At 41.9% G+C, this 20,041-nt stretch overlaps 3 protein-coding genes across 4 annotated transcripts; all 3 read right to left on the bottom strand.

The window, feature by feature from the left end:
* Positions 1 to 65: 65 nt before the first annotated feature.
* tmcc2 (transmembrane and coiled-coil domain family 2) lies at positions 66 to 6,619 on the bottom strand. Its single transcript, XM_088422784.1, has 6 exons — positions 6,387 to 6,619; positions 6,074 to 6,206; positions 3,886 to 4,293; positions 2,474 to 3,090; positions 1,934 to 2,069; positions 66 to 1,778 (listed from the first exon to the last, which is right to left on the bottom strand). Exons 1-6 carry the CDS (start codon positions 6,617 to 6,619, stop codon positions 1,479 to 1,481), a joined length of 1,827 nt encoding a protein of 608 aa, XP_088278910.1. The 3' UTR covers positions 66 to 1,478.
* A 1,598-nt stretch (positions 6,620 to 8,217) lies between these two features.
* Positions 8,218 to 12,785, bottom strand: cdkn1a (cyclin dependent kinase inhibitor 1A). Of its 2 annotated transcripts, none has more exons than XM_088422386.1 (3): positions 12,637 to 12,785; positions 10,143 to 10,584; positions 8,218 to 9,639 (listed from the first exon to the last, which is right to left on the bottom strand). In XM_088422386.1, exons 2-3 carry the CDS (start codon positions 10,573 to 10,575, stop codon positions 9,584 to 9,586), a joined length of 489 nt encoding a protein of 162 aa, XP_088278512.1. In that variant the 5' UTR covers positions 10,576 to 10,584; positions 12,637 to 12,785; the 3' UTR covers positions 8,218 to 9,583. The 2 variants fall into 2 exon arrangements, with proteins under 2 accessions (XP_088278512.1, XP_088278511.1); XM_088422385.1 differs by lacking the exon at positions 12,637 to 12,785 and adding an exon at positions 10,763 to 10,799.
* A 2,987-nt stretch (positions 12,786 to 15,772) lies between these two features.
* srsf3b (serine and arginine rich splicing factor 3b) lies at positions 15,773 to 19,858 on the bottom strand. The gene is made up of 6 exons (XM_088422455.1): positions 19,697 to 19,858; positions 18,830 to 19,040; positions 18,599 to 18,739; positions 16,572 to 16,610; positions 16,352 to 16,438; positions 15,773 to 16,264 (listed from the first exon to the last, which is right to left on the bottom strand). Exons 2-6 carry the CDS (start codon positions 19,030 to 19,032, stop codon positions 16,237 to 16,239), a joined length of 498 nt encoding a protein of 165 aa, XP_088278581.1. The 5' UTR covers positions 19,033 to 19,040; positions 19,697 to 19,858; the 3' UTR covers positions 15,773 to 16,236.
* Positions 19,859 to 20,041: the final 183 nt, after the last annotated feature.

Genomic DNA, 20,041 nt, shown 5'->3' with positions numbered 1-20,041 from the left:
AGCATAGGCACAAGTGTATTTCACACGTTTTGTAATAAAACAGCAATATTTATTTGTTAATGTTTTTTTTTTTTTTTTTTTTTTTGCAAACTGGATAGAAACATTGACACAAATTGACATGCCAGTTCATTTGACACTGTGGGCAGAAGCAGATCTACAACAGTGGTCATGAAGTATCTCAGCTATGGAAGGAAAATAGTTTACAAGGTGATAAAACATTTTAGCAGTTAAACGCTTTGTTCAATGGCAGCTAGGGGAAAACAGCCAGAAATGTGTTGAAATAGCCTCCCTGCTACAAACTAGGAATGACACCGATTTAACAAATGAACATTTCATTAGGTAAACCCGTATTATCAAATTAGGAAAAAATGTATTTGCAATTATCAGTAATATTTTCCTCTCAGTTCTTGTGCAATTGTTTGTACAGGTGTACCTAATAAAGTGTCCAGTGGATGTGTATCCGGCATAGAGTGAAATCCATATTGTCATTTGAAATGTCAATTGGTGCCAGTGCACACATGCATGATGAGCACGTAGACATTCATGAGAAAAAAAAAATCCTCCCAAATGAGCTTCACACTGAAGGTCAGCCTCAATAGTTTTGTCCTGCTAAGTATATACGTAATAGTACATACATCCAAAAGGAAGCTTTAGAAAAAAGATGAGGATGTTTTTGGTGGCAGCAGTGTAAATAAATGATTGGTCATCCACACCAAAAGGTCGGGGATGTAGAAGCTTGGCAAGATGTTATTTTGTCCATGTTTCCATGTGTGGTTTGTTCTGACAGTCCAGAAGAACGAAGAGCAGCTCACATTCTCTTGCAGGTCCTACTTAACCTTTGTGCGCTCCTCTGGCAATTTTGCACAATTTTCTGGTTTTGTTCTGATTTGGTGAGACTTGAGACAAGTTCTCAATCCCCCAAATCCAGTGGCCATGTTTCGCATTCGCCAGTCACGTCCAAACTCATGTTGAATGGGAGTCAGCCTGCCATCAAGTTAAGTGCCTCTGATAATCCCCCAATAAAGTTAAGCCGTTCTATTAAGCTTTTCCTGACTTTATTTTCTAAACACTGATAGATTTTTTCAATGCGGCTGAATGCTAATAGGACCAAATCCAAAACAGGTGAGCCGTGATTGGGAGATAACTGAGCCCTAAGGCACCGTGATTTCGTTTTCAGTCTACAGCAAGTGACAAAATGGCCGCCCGCTGAAACGGATAAAAATTGATCAATTTTGCTGCTTAATTTCTATTCCACAAATGCAATGTTAATCAGAATATTGTGTTTAGACTAGAGGAGGCGGCTACACTATATTATTGTAAATAAATTATGGGTCTACCCTTTTAAGCAAATCTCAAGGTGTTTGATTTTTAAAATGAAGCGGAAGAAGAATGCCCTAAAGGATTCCAAAGAGGGCACAAGGGTTACAAATAAAACCTAGCAGATAGACACTCTGCTCTGGTTTCTCACTCAGGACATCTCAGCTGGGTAGAAGCCAAAGCTCCACAAAGTCCCAGTGCTTCCACAAAACGAAAAGCATCACGGTGAGCAAGACGGTGGCACCCACCCGCGCCCGAGTCTTCATCAGCGGTGTGATGAAATTTGCCAGCGTGGACACAAACACCAACAGCACGGCCATGAGCGCCAAGATGACGTTGATGAGCTTGCCTAAGAGCGCTCGGGCATTGGCATTCTCAACGCCCTCAAGCTGGACCACCTGCTGCTGCTGCTGCTGCAGTTCCATCTTGGTGATACGAGTCAGGCATGACTCCACTGCCTCCTGCCAGCGCATACAAACGCATGCAAAAATACAAACGATCAGCACACATGCAGTTTTGCCCTCATGAGAGCTTCAGTAAAAAGGCATCAACATTTGCTTTTTCTTCCATCACCCACTGATTCTCCATCAATATTCATCCATCCATCCACACTTACCTGAATGTCTCTTGCTCTCTCATAGGACTGATAGGCCACTTTCTCCTCCATGCTAGCCAGTTCCTGTTTGAGATTGGTCATTTCGTTCTGATGAAGCTCCGTCAAGTCACTCAGCTGCTCCTCTAGTCGTTCATACCTGAATTAAAACAAAAACGTAATTGCCAAAGTATCTTTTAAATATGATTTTAGTGGACGTCAGGATTCGAAATTTCTTTACTTTTCTTTTGAACGAAAAAAGCACTTTGGTAGAAAACCGATCTACCATATTTCAAAGTATGGCAAAAGGGGGCAATTATTTACTTAATTGTGCCGAGCTTTTCAGGAGTGAGGTATTTATTTATTTTATATTCTTTTTTAAGCACGGAAATTGTTAGAGACGCTATTTGAGAAGTTTAGTATGAATGTTCCATATGGCATTTTCATGATGGGTTTCAATACAAAAAAGGCGATAAATTATTCCTATTCTATCCAGGGTTGTCTTTCTTAAAAGTAAGGTTCAAAGGCATTTTTGGGAGTGGGTAGGGGATGGTGTGTGTGTACCTGTATCTCTCCTCTTGCAGGCACTGTGACATGTAGGAGTAGTCACTCTGCAGTTGGCCCTTCATATCCTCAATGGTGTCCTCCATGTGCGCCTGGCTCGCTTTGATCTCCTGCAAGCCCTCCAGGAGGGAGTCCCACGAGCTGTGCATGTGATGATGGTGGTGATGGTGCCCGTCCATCCTGGGACTCCCCATCGTGGGCCCCAACATGCCGCCTCCTCCTCCACCCGCCCCTCCCGAGTTGCTCCCCGGGGCCGAGCCGGAAGTGGCGCTGGAGCACTCGTCGTCACTGCCGTACTTTGGGCTCGAAACCAAAGTCGCGCTGCCGCTGAGCGCGCGGGGAGTCGGGGTGTCGTCAGAGTGGCCCACTCCGTCCTCAAGCGTGTCCTTGAGGTGCGCGATGTTATCGGCGCTGCCGAACTTGTTCCTGATGAGAGAGGCGAACTCTCTGGGTTTAGAGACCACGGCGGTGTGAGTCAGTGCTGACACACCACCTTTGACCCCTTCCACTACGCCTCCTCCGAAACCGCTTATCCCTGCACGGACGTTGGCCCCCACGTCTTTTAGTCCTTGCTGCATGTCCCGCAGGACATCCTTGGGCTGCCGGGCCGGTCCATTCTTGACCGAAAAAGAACAGCACAGGAAAGAAGTCTCAAATGTTGGTCTCAAGTGGTAAACATTATGATGATGGACAATGGAAACAAATCCTGGTTTCAAATATAGTCAAGGCTAGGTTAAGTAGGAGGATAAAGAATATATGCCTGTGAGTAGTTTTATTATCTGTCTACATGTGTTGATGCACCGTTTGTGTTCAAATACGAATTGCTTAGAGTGTTATAACGCCGGCAGATAGATGCTATCTGCTAGCTTGTTTATAGTGTTTTCCACTAGGTGTTAACCTTACGCTAGCAAACTTAGAGAGACAAAGTTCTCTGGTTGTTTTTAAAACACACAGTATGTTTATTCTTTTTCAGTGTGTTTACTTAAGTCCACAGACTCACGTCGATTAGACGTGTTGAGCGCAAATGTGGTGAAGCAGGCTGTGATGCTGCACACAAATGGAATAAGCTGCCAATAGTCCTGAACATAAATGCATTTAAATCAGGTTAAAAAGACTCTTGCTTTGCTTTTTCCAGCAATAGCTGTGATTAAGTTTGTCTTTTTTAAAACCTGACAGTATTTTCATATTTTAATAATGTTAGCATTAAACAGCCTTAAGCCCCTTTTTGAAGAATTGTTTTCTATGCGCCAAGCTGTTCTGGAGTTTCGCTTGACTGTATGTAAAGCATATTGATTTGAAATTCCCTAATGAGACAGTACTTAAGAAAATGGATGACTGGATAGATGTCACGGGTGTCTGCTGTTGTGACCCTTGACCTTACATTTGATTATTTGTGTGAAATGCCAACTCACCTGCTCTATCTCCTTTAGCTTCTTGTGATAGTGCTCGAGCTTCTTGTGCAAGTGTGCAATGGTCTGTGCGGACTTTTGGTTCTTCTTCTCAAACACCTGCTTGATCCTGGAGGCCTGCTGCTTGTCGGCATTGTGGGCCAACTTCAGGTACTCGGCCACATTGTCATCGCGGGCCTCTTGCTCCACTCGGATCTGCTCGGTCACCTTTAGAATCTTCTGCTGCAGGTGCTCCAGAGCGGCACGCGTGCGCTGGGGCTCGCCACAAGCCGCCCCGCCCTCTGCACCGCTGCCGGCAGCCACGCCGATGGAAGCTGAGCCCGCCACACCTTCTGAACTGATGTTGCTGTCAGAGCCTCCATGGCTGGCGGTGGAAGGGAGGCTGAGAGTTGTCACCTCGCTCTTGTCAAGCTGGGAAGACGACAAGGAGATAAAGAGAGTTACACTGATGTTTAATCATCTTTCTCCACTGAAATAAATGGAGTGCTATTGATCCACAGGGATTATGGCAGCAGCAGTAGGAAAAAGAGAGAAAAAATGATAGAGCCATCGATTTTTTCTTCAGCCGCTGATCCTCACGAAGGTTGCTGGCTTGCTGGTGCTAATCCCAGCCATCTTTGGGCAGTAGGCAGGGGAGACCCTGGTGCAATTGCTAGCCAATCGCAGGGCCCACAGTGACGAATAACCATTTATACTAACGATCGGAAATTACACAATTTGGAGGGACCAATATACATTCCATGCATGTTTTTTGAATGTGGGAGGAGACCGGAGTACCCGGAGGAGACCCACGAGAGCACCGGGAAAACATGCAAACACAAGGGGGCCAGGGTGAGCTGGAATGAACCTGGGACCTCTGCACTGTGTGGGGGATGTGCTAACCACTCCTCCGCTGTGCCGCCCAAAAATAGATCATTACAATAAAAAAGGAATAAATACATTCGAGTGGATTTGGTAAATAAAGTTTTTAGTAAAGAAGTGGTAAAACACTGAAGACTTATAACGTTCACATCCCTGTGTCTCGCACTTTCTGTTCTTTTCCATGTTTGTGTTTTTTAAAACCAAAACACTTCCAGACATTTGCTGTCAAGCTTGCAGATTTCAATGATTCCGCCACGATGTTTTGATACTTTCGTCTCGCGCGGAATCCATTCTTTATTTTATGAATTGAAAAGGAAAACTGATTCAATATCGATGGTTCTATTAATCACAGTTCACCTGTTTTCTAAGTTTGGTCATGCAAAGTTTGTAAGCTGTTATCCAATTGGTCATTACCTGAGCCCTGAACAACCGTGATGTCGTTTTCAGTTGACAAGGGACAAAATGGCTGACCCATGCATCGGATAAAAATGAATGGAATTTGCTGCTTATATATGTTCCACAAATGCAATATTATTCAGAGTTCCATGTTTAGACAGGTGGAGATGCATAGAACATATTATTGTAAATAAAATTGGGGGGGTTGAGTTAACCTTCAATAAACTCGAAGAATATGCCAGTAACTCTTATATTCTTCAATGTTTCTGTATGTAAAAAGTTGAGACACCCCCGGGTTACATAGAACCACCAAGAAGACATACATATTTTTGGTCAAGACTTGATTGATACAAGAGGGGGGATTCCCTGGACGGGTATATGGGCGGCCAGGCAGATGGCGCCTATTCTTATGCCCGCCTGCTTTCACCAACCCGACGTCAAAACAGTGTAATCAGAGCCTGCAAACATGAGCTCAGAGAGACACATGACACCGAACGTCTCGGATGCCGTGCTCTAATTTCTCTGGACGGGTCAGTGGGAGGATTTATCAGCGTTTGACTGGCATGGCGACGTGATACTGATGGATCCAAAGGCTCCCAGGGGCTATTAGCTAACAGGCTCCCTGCCCCCCTCCTTTTAATGTAGGTTACAAACACGTTGCGATGACGATGAGAAAAACAGACGAGCGCCAGTAGGAGAAAGTGAGATGCAGAGGATGCTGCTTGACTCCGAAGACACACCGATGCAGCAAAAGGATGAAGCCGAGGCATTACTGTCTTTTCCTAGCGCAAGCAAAAGGATGGAAGTGACACCCGGCGTGAAAACAAGAGGACGCAAGATCGGCAGGGCCGGGACATGACAGGGGTGGATGAGGACATGAGGATGAGGATGAGTCACGAGTAGGCGAGGAATCGAATACGAAACGTTACCATACTGCTTTAATCCAATTTGTGCCGTTTGCGTTCCAGGCCCATTCTCCTGCTGCCCCCCTCCTCCTCCTCTCCTCACCTCCTCTTCCTCCCCCTGAACCCCCCACCCCGCCCCGCTCCACCTGGAGTATCTTCACCCTCAGCCGACGCCCGGCTGACGATCACCTCAGCGTGTCCTATGCGGCTCCATTGTTGCCGGCGTCGACATCTGCATCCTTCTCGCCTCCTCTCTCTATTTCTCCCTCCCTCTGCCGCTCTGATCTAGTTTTCTCTCTCTGTCCCCTCCCCTCCCATCCCCTCTTTCAGTGCAAATGCTGCCTGTCCTGCCCTGTAATGGAGGTGGGAGCAAAGGAGCAGATGATGGCGGGGGTGGGGGTGGGAAAGAGCTTAGCGCAGGCGTAGCGCCGCCACTGTTGGAGGAAAGGTGTGGGAGGGGCAGAGGGAGCACAGAGCCTGTGGCGAGCTTCGGAGGGGGGCTGCTGCAGGAGCAGGCCCTCCAGTAGAAAGCCAAACAATCTGGGCCATGATTGCCAAGATGGTAATCGGATCATTGTACAAGTTGCGTTTAAGAAAATAGTATTATAGGAAAAAAAGGTTTTTTCGAGGGGAGGGAGGTATTAAAAGACCTGTGCCATGGTATTTTTAAACTTCATCCCCATCCATCATCTTGACCCCTTATCCTCACGAGGGTCGCTAGAGCCTAACCCAGTCGAGTGAATCGAGGACCCAAACCAGGCATTTTACAGACATTAATATGAAAAAAAAAAAAAGTGTTAAGTGACAGCACTCACTGAGAAACCAGTATTCAATGAATTATTTAGTACTGACGTTAATTGTTTGAATGTGCGTTCCCAAACACACATTTTCTACCAGCATTTTCGACATGAAAACATTGCAATTGATAAATGAAACGTTACTGTTTACTTGGCTGAATTGTGTAAAATTTTAAAAGCTCTCCTCCTCAACTCTGGAAACCAAGCGAAACTAAAAGATGTGGATAAGGTCATTGTGTATTCTCTTGCTAGGTGGTTCAAGGGCTTGCTCTCGTCATCAGGCTTCTCGTAAATCATGTTAATCTACTTGGGTGAGGTTGGTGCTGAGAGCAGGGAATAACAAAGGAATGCTTAGAAATGCGTCAAGGTAGGGAAATAACACTTGGGGGGTGTATAGGGTAAGAAATCAACATCGTAACATGGTAAAAATCTCGAAAAAATTTAACTCCCATGATACAGCCCCTTTAATCTTGATGTACAAGCTGTTTGAGTATTGTATTTAACTTTATGATTGCAATATCTGTTAAATAAAGCACAATAAAAATTAATGGTGGTTTTCAACTCGCTTTATTTTCTAAAAGATGAACAAATAAACTGAAAAAATTCATATGGAGTGCATGCTACCTTAAGAACTTTAAAGACAATGTATCCCAGTGGGAAGCCATTACTTTTCAACCATTGGATTGTATCTTTGAAAAGATTAAAAAAAGTCCCCCTTGCTGTCGAGCAAAGACACAAGTGTGATGACACGGTCATTATAAAAATTCTCTGTTTAAAATAGAAGTTGGATTGACAGAAATCAGGTCAAGTGGTAAACTTCAAAAGCAGAGAAATACTGTACTTGTAGCTCATTTGGAAGGGTTAGCAGTTGCCATGGTGACACTCAGTATTATTTTGCACAGGGGACCGTGATTCATGATGATTTAGTTTAGAGACACAGGTTGTCTCTGTGTGCCCTGCAATTGGCTGGCAACCAGTTGTGGGTGTCCCCCACCTGCTGCCCGAAATCAACTGGGATAGGCCCTAGCAAGCCCGCGAGCCTTGTGAGGATAAGCAGCTCTAAAAAAATTGATGGATGGATTAATTATTGACAAAATATTAACTCTTATTGGCTAAAATGTCCAGATAAGTTGAAATATTAGTTGTACAAGATGGGGTCGGAGAGCGCAGATTTTTTTTTTTCTTTTTATTAGAGTGTTGCAATCAAGTAAAACATTTTTTTATCAAATTAAACATAAATTCAATTATAAACGAATGAACCAGCAGTTAGTATAAACTAATTGTGCGACTGCAGTGGTTCAATTTTTTTTTTTGCACTCAACAATCACCCTTCGGATGAAAAATATTTAATGCAACTAGAAATGAAAACAGACACATTTATTTCAGGTGTTTTATTACAATTTTGAATTCCTTAACAGAAATCAACACAAGGTACAGTACAATAAATAAAGGATAGAATTTTCATTTGTAGCTTTACACATAAAACAGTATGCCGTCGGACCTGTGCACGAGCGCTAATAAACAGGAAGTGCAGTCAACATGTGGGCTCATCATCATCTCAAAGTTATCGGTTTGTGAGCTTTAGCATGACTTTTTTCCCACGCCCATTCAAATTAGCCCTAGCAGCAGGACTGGCAACAGAAGACAGACATAAATAAAAGTGAAGACAAATACCATTTGTTTTCTAATGCACTGAATAAAAATTAGTGTATGAATTGCACACATTGGCGCAATAGGAGAGGATTTGGCACTTCATTGTAGCTTAGTAAATAATATGCGGACTTAGGTTGTGAACACGCTTGTGATTGTCGAGTAGCGAGAGACGTGCCAAGAAAATACAATACAGAATGTGTGTGTCCAGTACATGCATGTGCAATAGCGCAATGGGTTTACGATTAGGCTACTTTACAGTGATAGTCTATTAGACAACTCTAGATCTATTTCACCATATAATCATTCTTAATTTGTGTTGCTCTACAATATCTGGTATGGTATATATTCAAGCGGGGATGTTTATTTTTAAAAAAAAGGAATGAGAAAGCAGAAAATAGAACATGCTCGTGACACATCTAATCTGAGCAAAGCAAATGCGCAAAGAGCACATTAGAACGCTTTAAGCATCTTTCCTGCATCACTCAGCAGCAGGATATATAAAGTATAATACAAAGTAAGTGCTTTTTGGGGTAGAAAAAAAAATGACAAAAATGAACATTAAGATGACTTCTTCCAATCATAATGAAGAACAACAACAATGTAAAAAAAAACAGTAAAAATAAGTGGATTCCAGAGAGGAGGATCTAAAAGGCCTTCCATCAGTCATTCCTTAATTTCGCCGAAGCAGATTACGGTTACCTGGCGTCTGTGTTTCAAGTAATGCTCATCTTACTTCTTTCTACTTCCGAACAGATCGCACGTAACGGAACGCGCAGAAGGAATAATTCAGTCGACACGTTGCACATCCGCTTGATCTTAATGAGTATAAATCCACCAGTGAAAAGATTAACCATAATCTCCGCAGATCAAATGGTAATATCTTCACATCCCCACCCCCTCTTTACAATGAATACAGTACCCAGATTAAATTTAAAAACACAACGACTGAGGTCCCTTATGTTGTCTCCCTAGGAGCTAACTGTGCAGTCTGTGCCCAAGCTAGCAATCCTGAGCGTTTTGTGAGGTTCTGTTGGAATATTGGCACACTTTCAGGAACGCTGCATGGATGGAGGAAAAAAAAAAGGAAGATCACTCGCCAGATTTAAGCGGCATTTCCATGGCTCTTCTCTTGGGCTGATAGAAATCTGTTGGAGAGAGGATGGAGGAGGAAAATTAGAAGGCAAAGCTTGGCAATTCTAACTGCAGAGAGGCATCGGCCTTTTTGTTGGCCCATTTGTTGATATATTTTATTTTACATTTATACTATTTAGATTTCATGAGGACTATGGTCATTGAAATGCCATTAATGCGTTTCTTCCATTTAAGAAAAAGTGTTTTTTAAAAAGCAAAAAACTCTCATATTACAATTTGACATTACAATTGAATGAATAGACCTTGTGCTTAATGTTCTGGTGTGTACATTTTGGCCTGAGTACAGTACAGTATATTAGATCTACATGGAGCCGGTTCTGATTCTTCAGAAGAATGCAGTGCTATTCGTCATTTTTCACAAAGTACGCTTTTTTTTACGCTTACAGTAAACGTCAACATAAAATCTGATGACTGATCATTTTTAATTGTCAGCTGATGCGTTTGTTTCCAGTCACCACTAAATAATTAGAGCGGATGCCACGTGTTGAAAATGTACCTGTAATGTTAGTTTGTTTCCTCTTGAGTCCTGCATTTTCCTTCTTCCTTGGCGTTTTCTCCACTTTGATATGACATCTCTCCGACTTGTGTTCAGGGACGTTCTCCTTCTCATTTTCTGGCGACCCCGCCCTGACTCTTTTGGGACTGACCGTCACCTCCGCTGGCCTTTGACCGGCCGCCTTGCCCACCATACAGGATCTGTACAGCACAGGCATGCTGGCACTCGGGACTTTCTCCCAGTGGAAGTCGCCGCCGGCCAGAGGTTGGTTGGATATGAAGTCGAAACTCCAGCGCCGGGACGACTCTTCCAGGTCTTTCCTCAGGGCGGCCTGGTAGTCCACCCACAGCTGCGCCCTGTCAACTGGGCCGAACAGGTTCCGCCGTGTGGGGCCTTTCCCCAGAGAGCTCAGGATCCGCTTGACGTTTGCCATCACTCTACACTGAAAAGCCAAGCATGGTGTAAATGTATTTGCTTCATAAACAAACTCAAAACTACACTAAACTTAAACAGCCATTTGAAACAAAAACGAAATTCTTAAAGAGGAACATTATAGCTTTCTAAATTTAAAACAAAGCAAAATCATACCTGAATCTTTAAAGTTCAAAAAGATATCTTACCATTGTTCTAAACTTCCCCACTGAGTACAACAGAGCATCTGAGATTGGTGTTAAACTGGGAGTCTATTTATAACGCCCAGACGTGACTCACAGGTTTCTAGGCCCTCCCACATTAGTGGGACTTGAACATGCCCAGACATAATCTCACTGGAGACATGTGAGGGCAAATCCTCAGGCAAAAATTGCTTGACTGCAGATGAAAAGAGCCACCACTAGGAGGTACTCTAAGGCCATCTGCCTTGAAGAAAGTGGAACGGTACACTGGCGAAGTTCTAACATGGGGGCGTTTTGGGTCAGTAAATTGAGGGAATAAAGCAACATGGTGATGACGGACATGATAAACTATTCGTCGAGGGGGGTCACTGGCATGTTAGTTTTACACTAAAAGCTTCACAGGAAGGAATCTACTGCATCTTGGAAGAATAATGAGCCATTACACTCATCCAGGAAGGGTTGGGCAGGTCTTACGGGCAATTTAGAAACTCCAATTCACATGACTTGACTGTTTTTTTGTTTTTTGTTTGTTTGATTGTTTTTTTTATGCGGGAGGAAGCATAAACACCCAGAGAGCTGAAATTCGAACACATAACCTCCCACAACTCTTGGACTCAAATATCAAAAGATCTCAACGTTGGCCGTTTGTTGTGTAACGAATTCTTCTTATTATTATTATTGTTATTGTTATGGTTGAAGGGCTTCGCTTTTGAATTAAAATCATTATTTTATACTTTTGGATACTTGCTATACAGTCAAGTAGAACATGTGCATTACTCAATTTGGCCACATGGTGGAGTCAAACTAGACTGGTGCAATGTGGCATTTTTCCAGGAATTGGGGCCCATTCGTTTGAAACTCTGAGGAGAACATGCATGTACTGCATTGTCACGTGTTTTGAACTAAACATGTTGAAGCTGACTCTGAACTAGTATAACAATATATGGATTATTGCATTGACTGCACTCAAGAATTCTTGTCTCACTCACCTATCTTTTGGGACTTTCCCAAGAGTACTTCATTCAAATTATTGTTCCTGTACAATACATCTATCACTATGCCAAAAAGCAATTGGATATTCATTCCTTTGTGATCCAGCAATTCAAAAAGGCATTCAAGTGGTTTAAGTAATTAAAAAAAAAAATTAAACTGGGAATAACATTTGAAATTTGAACTTTTGACTCCCCTAAGTCACACTGCCACCACCCACCCACTTATTACATAACTGGCAAGATAATACTTGTGAAAATTGATGTTTTAATGAGTTCATTTAATAATTACTACTGAATGTGTTAGTAAAATTATTATATGATAATTTCCACACCAGTTTGAAGAGAATGTGAAATGTTTGGGTGATTGGTACTACATTCAAAATGATATTTCCCCCCATTGCATGTCTCCATAAAGCGGAAATGGCGTGAGAAGACCGCTTGATGGGCGGACCGGAAAGTGTGATTCAAGGCTGTGGCGGGAGAGTCACAGCCCGCCCACTTACTATGCCGGTACACGTGAGTCCTAAACTCGTGTCGGCCGGCTATGAGTTGTCAACTAAACTCGGCAACTCCCTTCGTCAAACAACAACAACGGAAAGTAAAGTTTTTTGTGTATTTTTCTGAGAAGTCAAACACAAAAGTACTTTATAATGTACTACTAATATATATATATATATATATATATATATATATATATATATATATATATATATATATATATATATATATATATATATATATATATATATTACAACTACTATGTCACTCAACCAGTGGAACAAAAACACTTATACTGTACATATGCCATTATGTGAACTCGGCAGCTTTTAAAGTCAAAAAAATATCTCAAATATCTACAGCAAACTTAAAAAAAATGCATTTACTTACATTGTCAGTCTACAGTCAACCAAATGGAGCCTGGTTCTGCGGTACTTGAAGTCTTTTCGCGTTAGCCTCGAAAATAGGATGCCCAACTTTGTGAGGACACCTACAGAGTTTCAAGATGGCTTTATAGCTTCTCAAGTTTTCTCACACTGGTGGACTGTCAGAGGGTTTATGAAGTCCAGTGGGTGGGGATCCCTGTTTCTCGTGCAGGAAGGTGTGGCCTATGGGCTCCCACACGTGGATCGAGCCCGGTAAACACATGAGCACACGTGACACTTGGATCAGTGACTGGAGGAAATTCCAGCACAGCAGAGGCCTTCAGTGTTCATGCAAGGTCTGCATGTAAGGTCGTTTGGTTGGCATTTTCTCCTGAATGTGTGGCAACAATTTGAAATACAAAGTAAATGATGCACATTTATGCACGTTTAAGTGTACAAACACGATGATTTAGCTCGTGAGATAGGAAATAGGACATGCCACATTGTGTTGGTCAAACCTCTTCACATATTCTCCTGCATCTCCAAAATGTCATCGTAGTCCTTGTGTTTGTCCAAATATTCACTTTCAAATGTATTTCAACTAAATATTTGCATTAATTAAGGGTTGAATGTGTGAGTGGAGAAGTCGATACAACTCGGCACTGACGTGATGTTTGTTGAGCTCAAGTCAGTAATTTTATTAAGATGTCTTAAGATGGTATTCTGATTAACATTGTGTTTGTGAAAATGAATTAAGCAGGCAAAATCCACTCGTTTTTATCCATCTCAGGTGGCAGCCCTTTTGCTACTTTAAATGAATTAAATCCCTACAATAAGAATGTACAAAACTTACAAAGGATCCAAAGAAATGACCATAATAAAGTAAATAAAATCATGTTCTTTGAAGTGCAAATCAAGAATTCAAGGATGTAGGATGTAGATTGATATAATCAGATACTGTTTTTTTAGCTGAATTTGGGCCGATATCTATACAGGGTCAGATCAGCCTATCATTTTTATCTCTATGGGATCATATACATTGGTAAATCATTAAGAGTTAAACTTTTGATGTTTGTGCAAGAATCGCTGAAAAAAAGTTCAAATCTGAATTACAAAAAAACAATAAAACGAAGGTACAGCTAGACATAGTCTAAATATTGAGTTAAAATCTGCTACATTTGATACCATCATTTAGAATGTTAACTTTTCAAGTACAGTGGACCTACACCTTTTAATGATCGTATTTAAATTTTACTTTACTAAAACTAATTGTTGGGAGGTTAAAATGCACTGGGTTAAAAAAAAAATCCATCATTGACTGCAGATGATGAAATGGATCCTGACTTTTCTACGTGTCCCCTCTGCGTGGACGTCACGTGATCTCCATCGGATACTATTCACGTTACATAACAGTGGGTGGATAGTATACCTTAACTAACATTACTGTGTGGATTCCCGCGAGTTTCTCAAGCGCGAGAGCCGCCCCCGTGGAGACCCGTGAGTCACGGCCCACGATGATGTCACTCGGGTTTGAGCCATTCATAGAACGCTCTGCGCAAGTCTTTGGAGAGGCGCGCAATTTTGAGAGACCGGCCCTGAATACCCGTGTGTGTGTGTGTGTGTGTGCGTGTTCTGGCACTTCACGTGGGATGTATGCGTGAAACCACCATCCGTGGGACTGAGAGGGGTGGAACCAAAAAAATGCGATTGGACTGTAGATTGAGCGGCAGTGGAAAAGCGGCCCGTGGGGAGGGCCATTGCGATCACAGGGCAAGAGGAAATTCGCTATACAATATCATTGAATGAACTCTTCCTTAGGCACATCATGTGATTGCTTTCTCAGATTGCTTTCCCATTATATTGATACTTTGTAATAGTCTTTTTTGCTGGAGAAAAAAAAAGTATGGGCAGCAAATTAACTCTGCTGTACATGTTTGTGTAGAAAAAAAAAAGTGTAAAGTTGCATTGTAACTGTCTGGACCCCCTTTGTGTAAATTTGTATTATTTAAAAAGGACACCAATACATTTTGTCTGAACCTTGACCACTATTAGTCCTTTCAACGTCTTAGGAGGCCCATAGCTGTGTATATATAAAACAAGCTCCTCACAATAAAGTTCAAATAAAAGTTCTCAAAAGTAGTCAAAAAGGCCAAAGCCCAAATAAAGCCTGTTCATACTTTTTTCTAGCTTCAGTGTTCGTTTCTTGTTTAGTAAATCTTTTCATCAAGACCCCAGTCCTTCCCTTTTTCCGCTTAGCCAGGTCTGCTTTTATCAGGTAGTTTAAGCAGCAACACCTGCTGAGGTCGTGATGCATGCTGGGCGATGTAGTTCCTGGAATGTCAGACTTTTTGGGGTGTGGCATTGGCTCTTGAAAGGGGAAGGAGTGTCCCTCCACCTCACGTTTCCTTGTGAAGCCACAATGTTTGTGTGTGTGTGTGTGTGTATATATATATATATATATATATTATATACAGTATATATAAACCATCAGGCAGTTAATGTAACAAGTTCTAAAAGTGTACACAACGTACAAGTGTGCATACACTTTTATACCTGCCAAAATCTCTGTTAAGAATTGAATATTTAAACTAATCTCAAATGGAAGCCAGCATAAATCTGCCACCTTTTCAAGTGTCTCCAATTGACCCCAAAGAAAGTTCATTTACCAGAAGTAAAATAGCCAAAGAAAATGGCTACCATAAGAATGCTTCACAGTAGGGTAGGTTCATTTGGTGGTCAATTTTGACCTTAATGTTCTTGAGTTGTACAAGGAAGAGGCCAAATTAATTTTAGGAAGAAATTTTGAAATGATCACTTGTTATACTCATTGTATGTGTTTAACCAGATATATAGCTTGTAAATGACCTACCTCTTACACATGTGAAGAACTCCTGTAAGTGACTTCATCATCTACATAAGAACACTTATTTGGATGTCTCATCTATTTCTAGGGAACGAGTTAAAGAGGTTACAAAGGACGCCCAGATTATATCCATCAACCTATGCGCACAGCGAAATGTGTGCGCGAGAAGGAATAATCAAGATGCAAGGAAGTGCTTACCTTCTGTGATAGGTTGCCCTAAAGCACTCTAGAGGAAGTAACGTTTGTTTTAAATGACTGTATCTTGACTAAACCAAGACAGAGGAAAAGCATTGTATACTTGTTTTAAACAACCAGTATTTTTAATTGAGAGACAAGTTCACGTAGTATCAAAGTACAGAAAATGAAAAACTGATTCAGGTATCCAGATTCATTCCATCCTTGTTGATCACATAGCCACATATGGATGGAAACCTTTACGTATGAAAGTAACAAGATACACATCAGTTGGCCTTCTAAATCACATCTAGGAAGTTACTTATAACGAATCATATTTCTTCCTTAATTGAATAGACACAATGAAAATGAACTCTCACTATGGGTCAAACTACACATATTTGTTTATAAAAACAAAGAAAAGATTACTGGTGGAATGCTGGGCGGTGCACTTTCAGGACTTGTATGAGACTTTACACCTGTGCACACCCAATGGCGACTAAAACTTGACGGATAAAAAAAACAAAACCAACGACCATCACGTGAAAGCAAAGCACAACAGTTTTCGTCATCCCTCATCCTGTTCTTCTACTTTCGGTCATTTGATCTGGAGCGACTGTGGGAAGAGAAACAAATGTGCAATTCAGTAAATGGCCGCAGAGTACATTTGCATTCATCTCGCTAAACATTCAAAACTACCTACCTCCTTGACCGAGAGAAGGACCTTGATAGTTTGTGGTTCCTGTCCCGAGAGAGGGAACGCTCCCTCCTCCTGTCTCTGGAGAAGGACCTGCGTAAAATAAACATCCAATTAAAAATTGGAATTGCGCCACATAGGACATAGACAGGGTGATTGTAAAGGTAGAGAGGCCACAGATAATTTTGGAAAGATGGGCATGATCGATGACGTAAACGTGACATACCTGCTGCGGCTACGACTGAAGCTCCTCCTGCGCGGAGATCTGTGTGGGCAAAAATGAGGAAATGTTAAGAACTTCAACTGACGCATCCACCATCGCTAGACCTTTACACACAATTCATGTTAGTTTGTGGGACCCCCATCAGAACTGCGGTAAATATATGGGTTTATAAACTATCAACCACTATCATTGGGTCATACGCCAATAGACCCCTCAGGTCTCACCTAACCCACGGTACAAAGTCTGGTCAACATCTACACCTAAGACGTGCAAATGAAGCCAAAGCCTGAAGACGAGCCAACTAACACCAACAGCCCCGAGGTGAAGATGACATACTTGCACCGTGGACTGTCACTTTTGTCGGATTAACATCTACCTGATCCACTGCATTTTTCACCAAGACCTTAGGGATACATTAAAGGGTAGCCAAGTTAACAGGTTTCCGGTACAATTGAGTTAATAACTATGCTCAAACCGCCATGTAGAAAAGCAGTCAGAATCTCTCGACAAGTTCCAGACATTTGATGGTGGGCCCATCATCTTTGGAAACAAGGAATTACAGCAATGGGTGAGGACAAAATGACACTTATGTACATGTAAAAAAAAAAAAAAAGAAAAAAAAGGGGGGAAAAGAACAACCTTTGTAAACCAGCTGTCTCGTCACTTTTAAAACTGTTATCAGAGTACTGAATGAAGCAGGAAAACTTACTAGCATTTTTGGTTTTCAACAAGCTAGATATGACGAAAGGAAGGCAGACTGTCGGCCGGGTAGGAAGAATTGGCAGAATAGGCCTGGCCAGATGCTGCGAGGTGATAAGGTGGCAGGCAGGTGGGGGCCGGCTGCTGCTTTTTTCCTGCTTTAATTGGTTAGCCGAAGGCTGCTGCTGGTAGGTTGTCGACATTTGGGAAACGCGATACGCTGATTGGAATGTGAGGTGGGCCGCTGCCGTTTGGGTTAAGGTTGAAGGAGGAGGTGGCTGAGAAGAGCATGATGAGGAACCAATGGCCTGGTGCAACCTGACGACTGGCCATGCTTGGGTCATGTGACAGCACCACTCAAGCTGATTGAGGCACGATGGTCAGCAGTCACATGATGCTGAAAGAGGACTAGTTGATTGACTCTGAGGGTGGTGAGAAGAGGCATGGTGGTGGCTCTGCAACGGGTTTCATTCTTATTAATATATATGAAAAATAAAAAGCATCCTCAAACAAAAAGGAAAAGCATCACATTTGGCACTCTTACCCCTTCCCAGTTTTAACAACATGTCTTATTTCAGACAATAAATGCGGAAATCTCTTGAGACAATTGCACACTCTGTACTTAAAGCGCACAATGTTTTTTTTTTTTAACGAAAATATTGCTATAGACTGTGCCGTCCCCGCAAAGTGATCACTAATTACCTTTAAAACAAATTCAAAGTAAAATACATTTAAAACGAATTTAAAGTAAAATCATAAATCAAATGTTTTTAAATAATACATTTAAAGTGATGTTTGATCTGCATTTATTTCACCATTTTTTCTCTCTATCAGACTAGTTATTCTCTATGGCATCTATTTTGATATGTTTTTTTTTTTTTTTAATCTGGAAAGATTCATTGGTTTTTACATAAGTGCAAACGGGAAATGCACCAGCTGTGCATTATTTGTTTTAGTCTGACTTTTTGGAGGTTCTGCCGCATAGTGATTATCAGTAACACCACTAAAATGAACATAATTCTTGGTCTAAAAAATTAGCAGACCAATACATACAGTGTGTGATCTATACACTTTGCAGGGACTAAATGACAGGCACTTCCACTTTAACCAAATTTAATGGTACTTAATAATGTTGTTTTACTGTCCCTATCGAATGTCAGTCAAACCGATACCTTGGGCCTTACACAAAGAAACCACTAAGAATGCATAAAAAGACAACACAGGCTCCAATTTGTAAGGTATAGCGTGAATGAAAGTGCAGTGCAATTGCCGGGATTACGTTACAAATGTAGACTATGGTCCTCCAATGTCAAAAACATCCTGTAGGTCACCTTCGCCTTGCTGGTGGACTGCGCCGCCTGTAATCATCTCGGTCTCGGGGGCGCCTGCTCCAAGATGGCGGGGCACCACGGGTGCGACTGCGTTTCTCCCCATTGGACAGCTCTACTCGCACACGGCAACCACACAATGTTCTAGGCAAAACAAAAGACATAAAATGTGACGATTAGTGCCCACACGTTTGCCGTGATTGCGTTCCACGTTCAGCTGTGCTCATGTCCTACCTTCCATCAAGCTCTCGCACTGCATCAGTGGCATCTCTGGGGTCTTCAAATTCTACAAAAGCAAAGCCTGGGGGGTTCCTCGCCACCCACACACTGCGGAGAGGCCCATAGTAGCTGAATGACCTTTCTAACTCTGTCTTATTTCCATTGTTGCCCAGATTTCCAACATAGACCTTGCAGTCAAGTGGACACTCGCGATGCATGACTGGATCTGTAAAGGGAACAAAGGAGTTGTTTAAAACTTATGAGCACGATCATTTTTGTGGTTAATTTACCCCTAAATCTAGTTTATCCGACCACAAAACGGGTTTAAATAAAATCAAGCGAGAAAAGCGAAACAATATTTATAATAAAAAGCAATCTCTGAACCAGTCACAAACAACAATTAATGAGTGGATAATGCATTAAAATATATCTTATGCTAGATTACTTCAAAATATACGTTAAAGTATCTTACAAACAAAAATGTAAGGGCCCATTATTAATCACATAACGTCGTGTAGAGGCGATCAGGGAGGGCCCGGGCCTATTTTTTCTATTACCGTTACGCTAACCTTAGGGCGAAAGTCCGTTGTTCCAACTCTCGTTAAACAAAACATCCACGTGCGAAATATCAACCAACTACAAAACGGACAAAAAATTGGCACCAATGCATCTCACGCATTATAGAATTGATGGGTGGTATTTTTCATCGAATCGAAGCTAAACGCTAGCACGGGGCAACTAAAATGGCCGTCGCCTGTTTCAAGGCCTCAGTCTGCGTTCGACTCCCAACAATAGATCGCATCTTTACTTCGACTTATTTAACCAGGAAATTGTGCACGGTTAGAATCGTATTTATAATATGCTGATACAAAAGACCCATACCTATTTGGTGTTGGTTAGGAGTTTGAGTTGGCCACCGCTTCGTTGGAACGTGATGTTCACTTTCGTTGGTCGAAGGAAAATGGCGTGTTATCTTCTTCCAGAACCCAGTTCGGAGGGCGGGGCAATGTTCTTCTTCCGCTGTCACAATCCCGGCAGTGTAAAGGCTTCATGGCGTGTTATTGCCGTTGGTTATTGAAGTCCCAATTGTATCGCAAATGAATTTAAAAGAAATACATTCTCGAATAAAGGTTTATATTATGTATAAACTACACCCTTGCCTTTAGAATAATCCGGTGGTTCTCATTCAGTGAACATTTTATTTCCTTGCAATTTAATTGTTAAAAA

This window comes from Hippichthys cyanospilos, chromosome 9 (genome assembly GCF_059441005.1).
Source record: "Hippichthys cyanospilos isolate Australia breed blue-spotted pipefish chromosome 9, RoL_Hcya_1.0, whole genome shotgun sequence".
In the NCBI taxonomy this organism is placed as follows: Eukaryota; Metazoa; Chordata; class Actinopteri; order Syngnathiformes; family Syngnathidae; genus Hippichthys; species Hippichthys cyanospilos.
The sequence above is the reverse complement of the archived record's forward strand: the minus strand, read 5'-3'. Positions and strand labels throughout refer to the sequence as shown.

Excerpts from the sequence above, each read along its gene's own strand:
- tmcc2 (XM_088422784.1), bottom strand. The coding sequence starts at position 6,619 with ATGATCCGATTACCATCTTGGCAATCATGGCCCAGATTGTTTGGCTTT. Across the intron at positions 3,091-3,885 it reads AGCTAAAGGAGATAGAGCAG|AATGGACCGGCCCGGCAGCC; the intron begins GTGAGTTGGCAT and ends TTTTCGGTCAAG. Across the intron at positions 2,070-2,473 it reads CTGCAAGAGGAGAGATACAG|GTATGAACGACTAGAGGAGC; the intron begins GTACACACACAC and ends GTTTTAATTCAG.
- srsf3b (XM_088422455.1), bottom strand. The coding sequence starts at position 19,032 with ATGCATCGCGAGTGTCCACTTGACTGCAAGGTCTATGTTGGAAATCTG. Across the intron at positions 18,740-18,829 it reads GTGCGAGAGCTTGATGGAAG|AACATTGTGTGGTTGCCGTG; the intron begins GTAGGACATGAG and ends TGTTTTGCCTAG. Across the intron at positions 16,439-16,571 it reads TTCAGTCGTAGCCGCAGCAG|GTCCTTCTCCAGAGACAGGA; the intron begins GTATGTCACGTT and ends TATTTTACGCAG.
- cdkn1a (XM_088422385.1), bottom strand. Across the intron at positions 9,640-10,142 it reads GAAACAAACTAACATTACAG|ATTTCTATCAGCCCAAGAGA; the intron begins GTACATTTTCAA and ends TCTCTCCAACAG.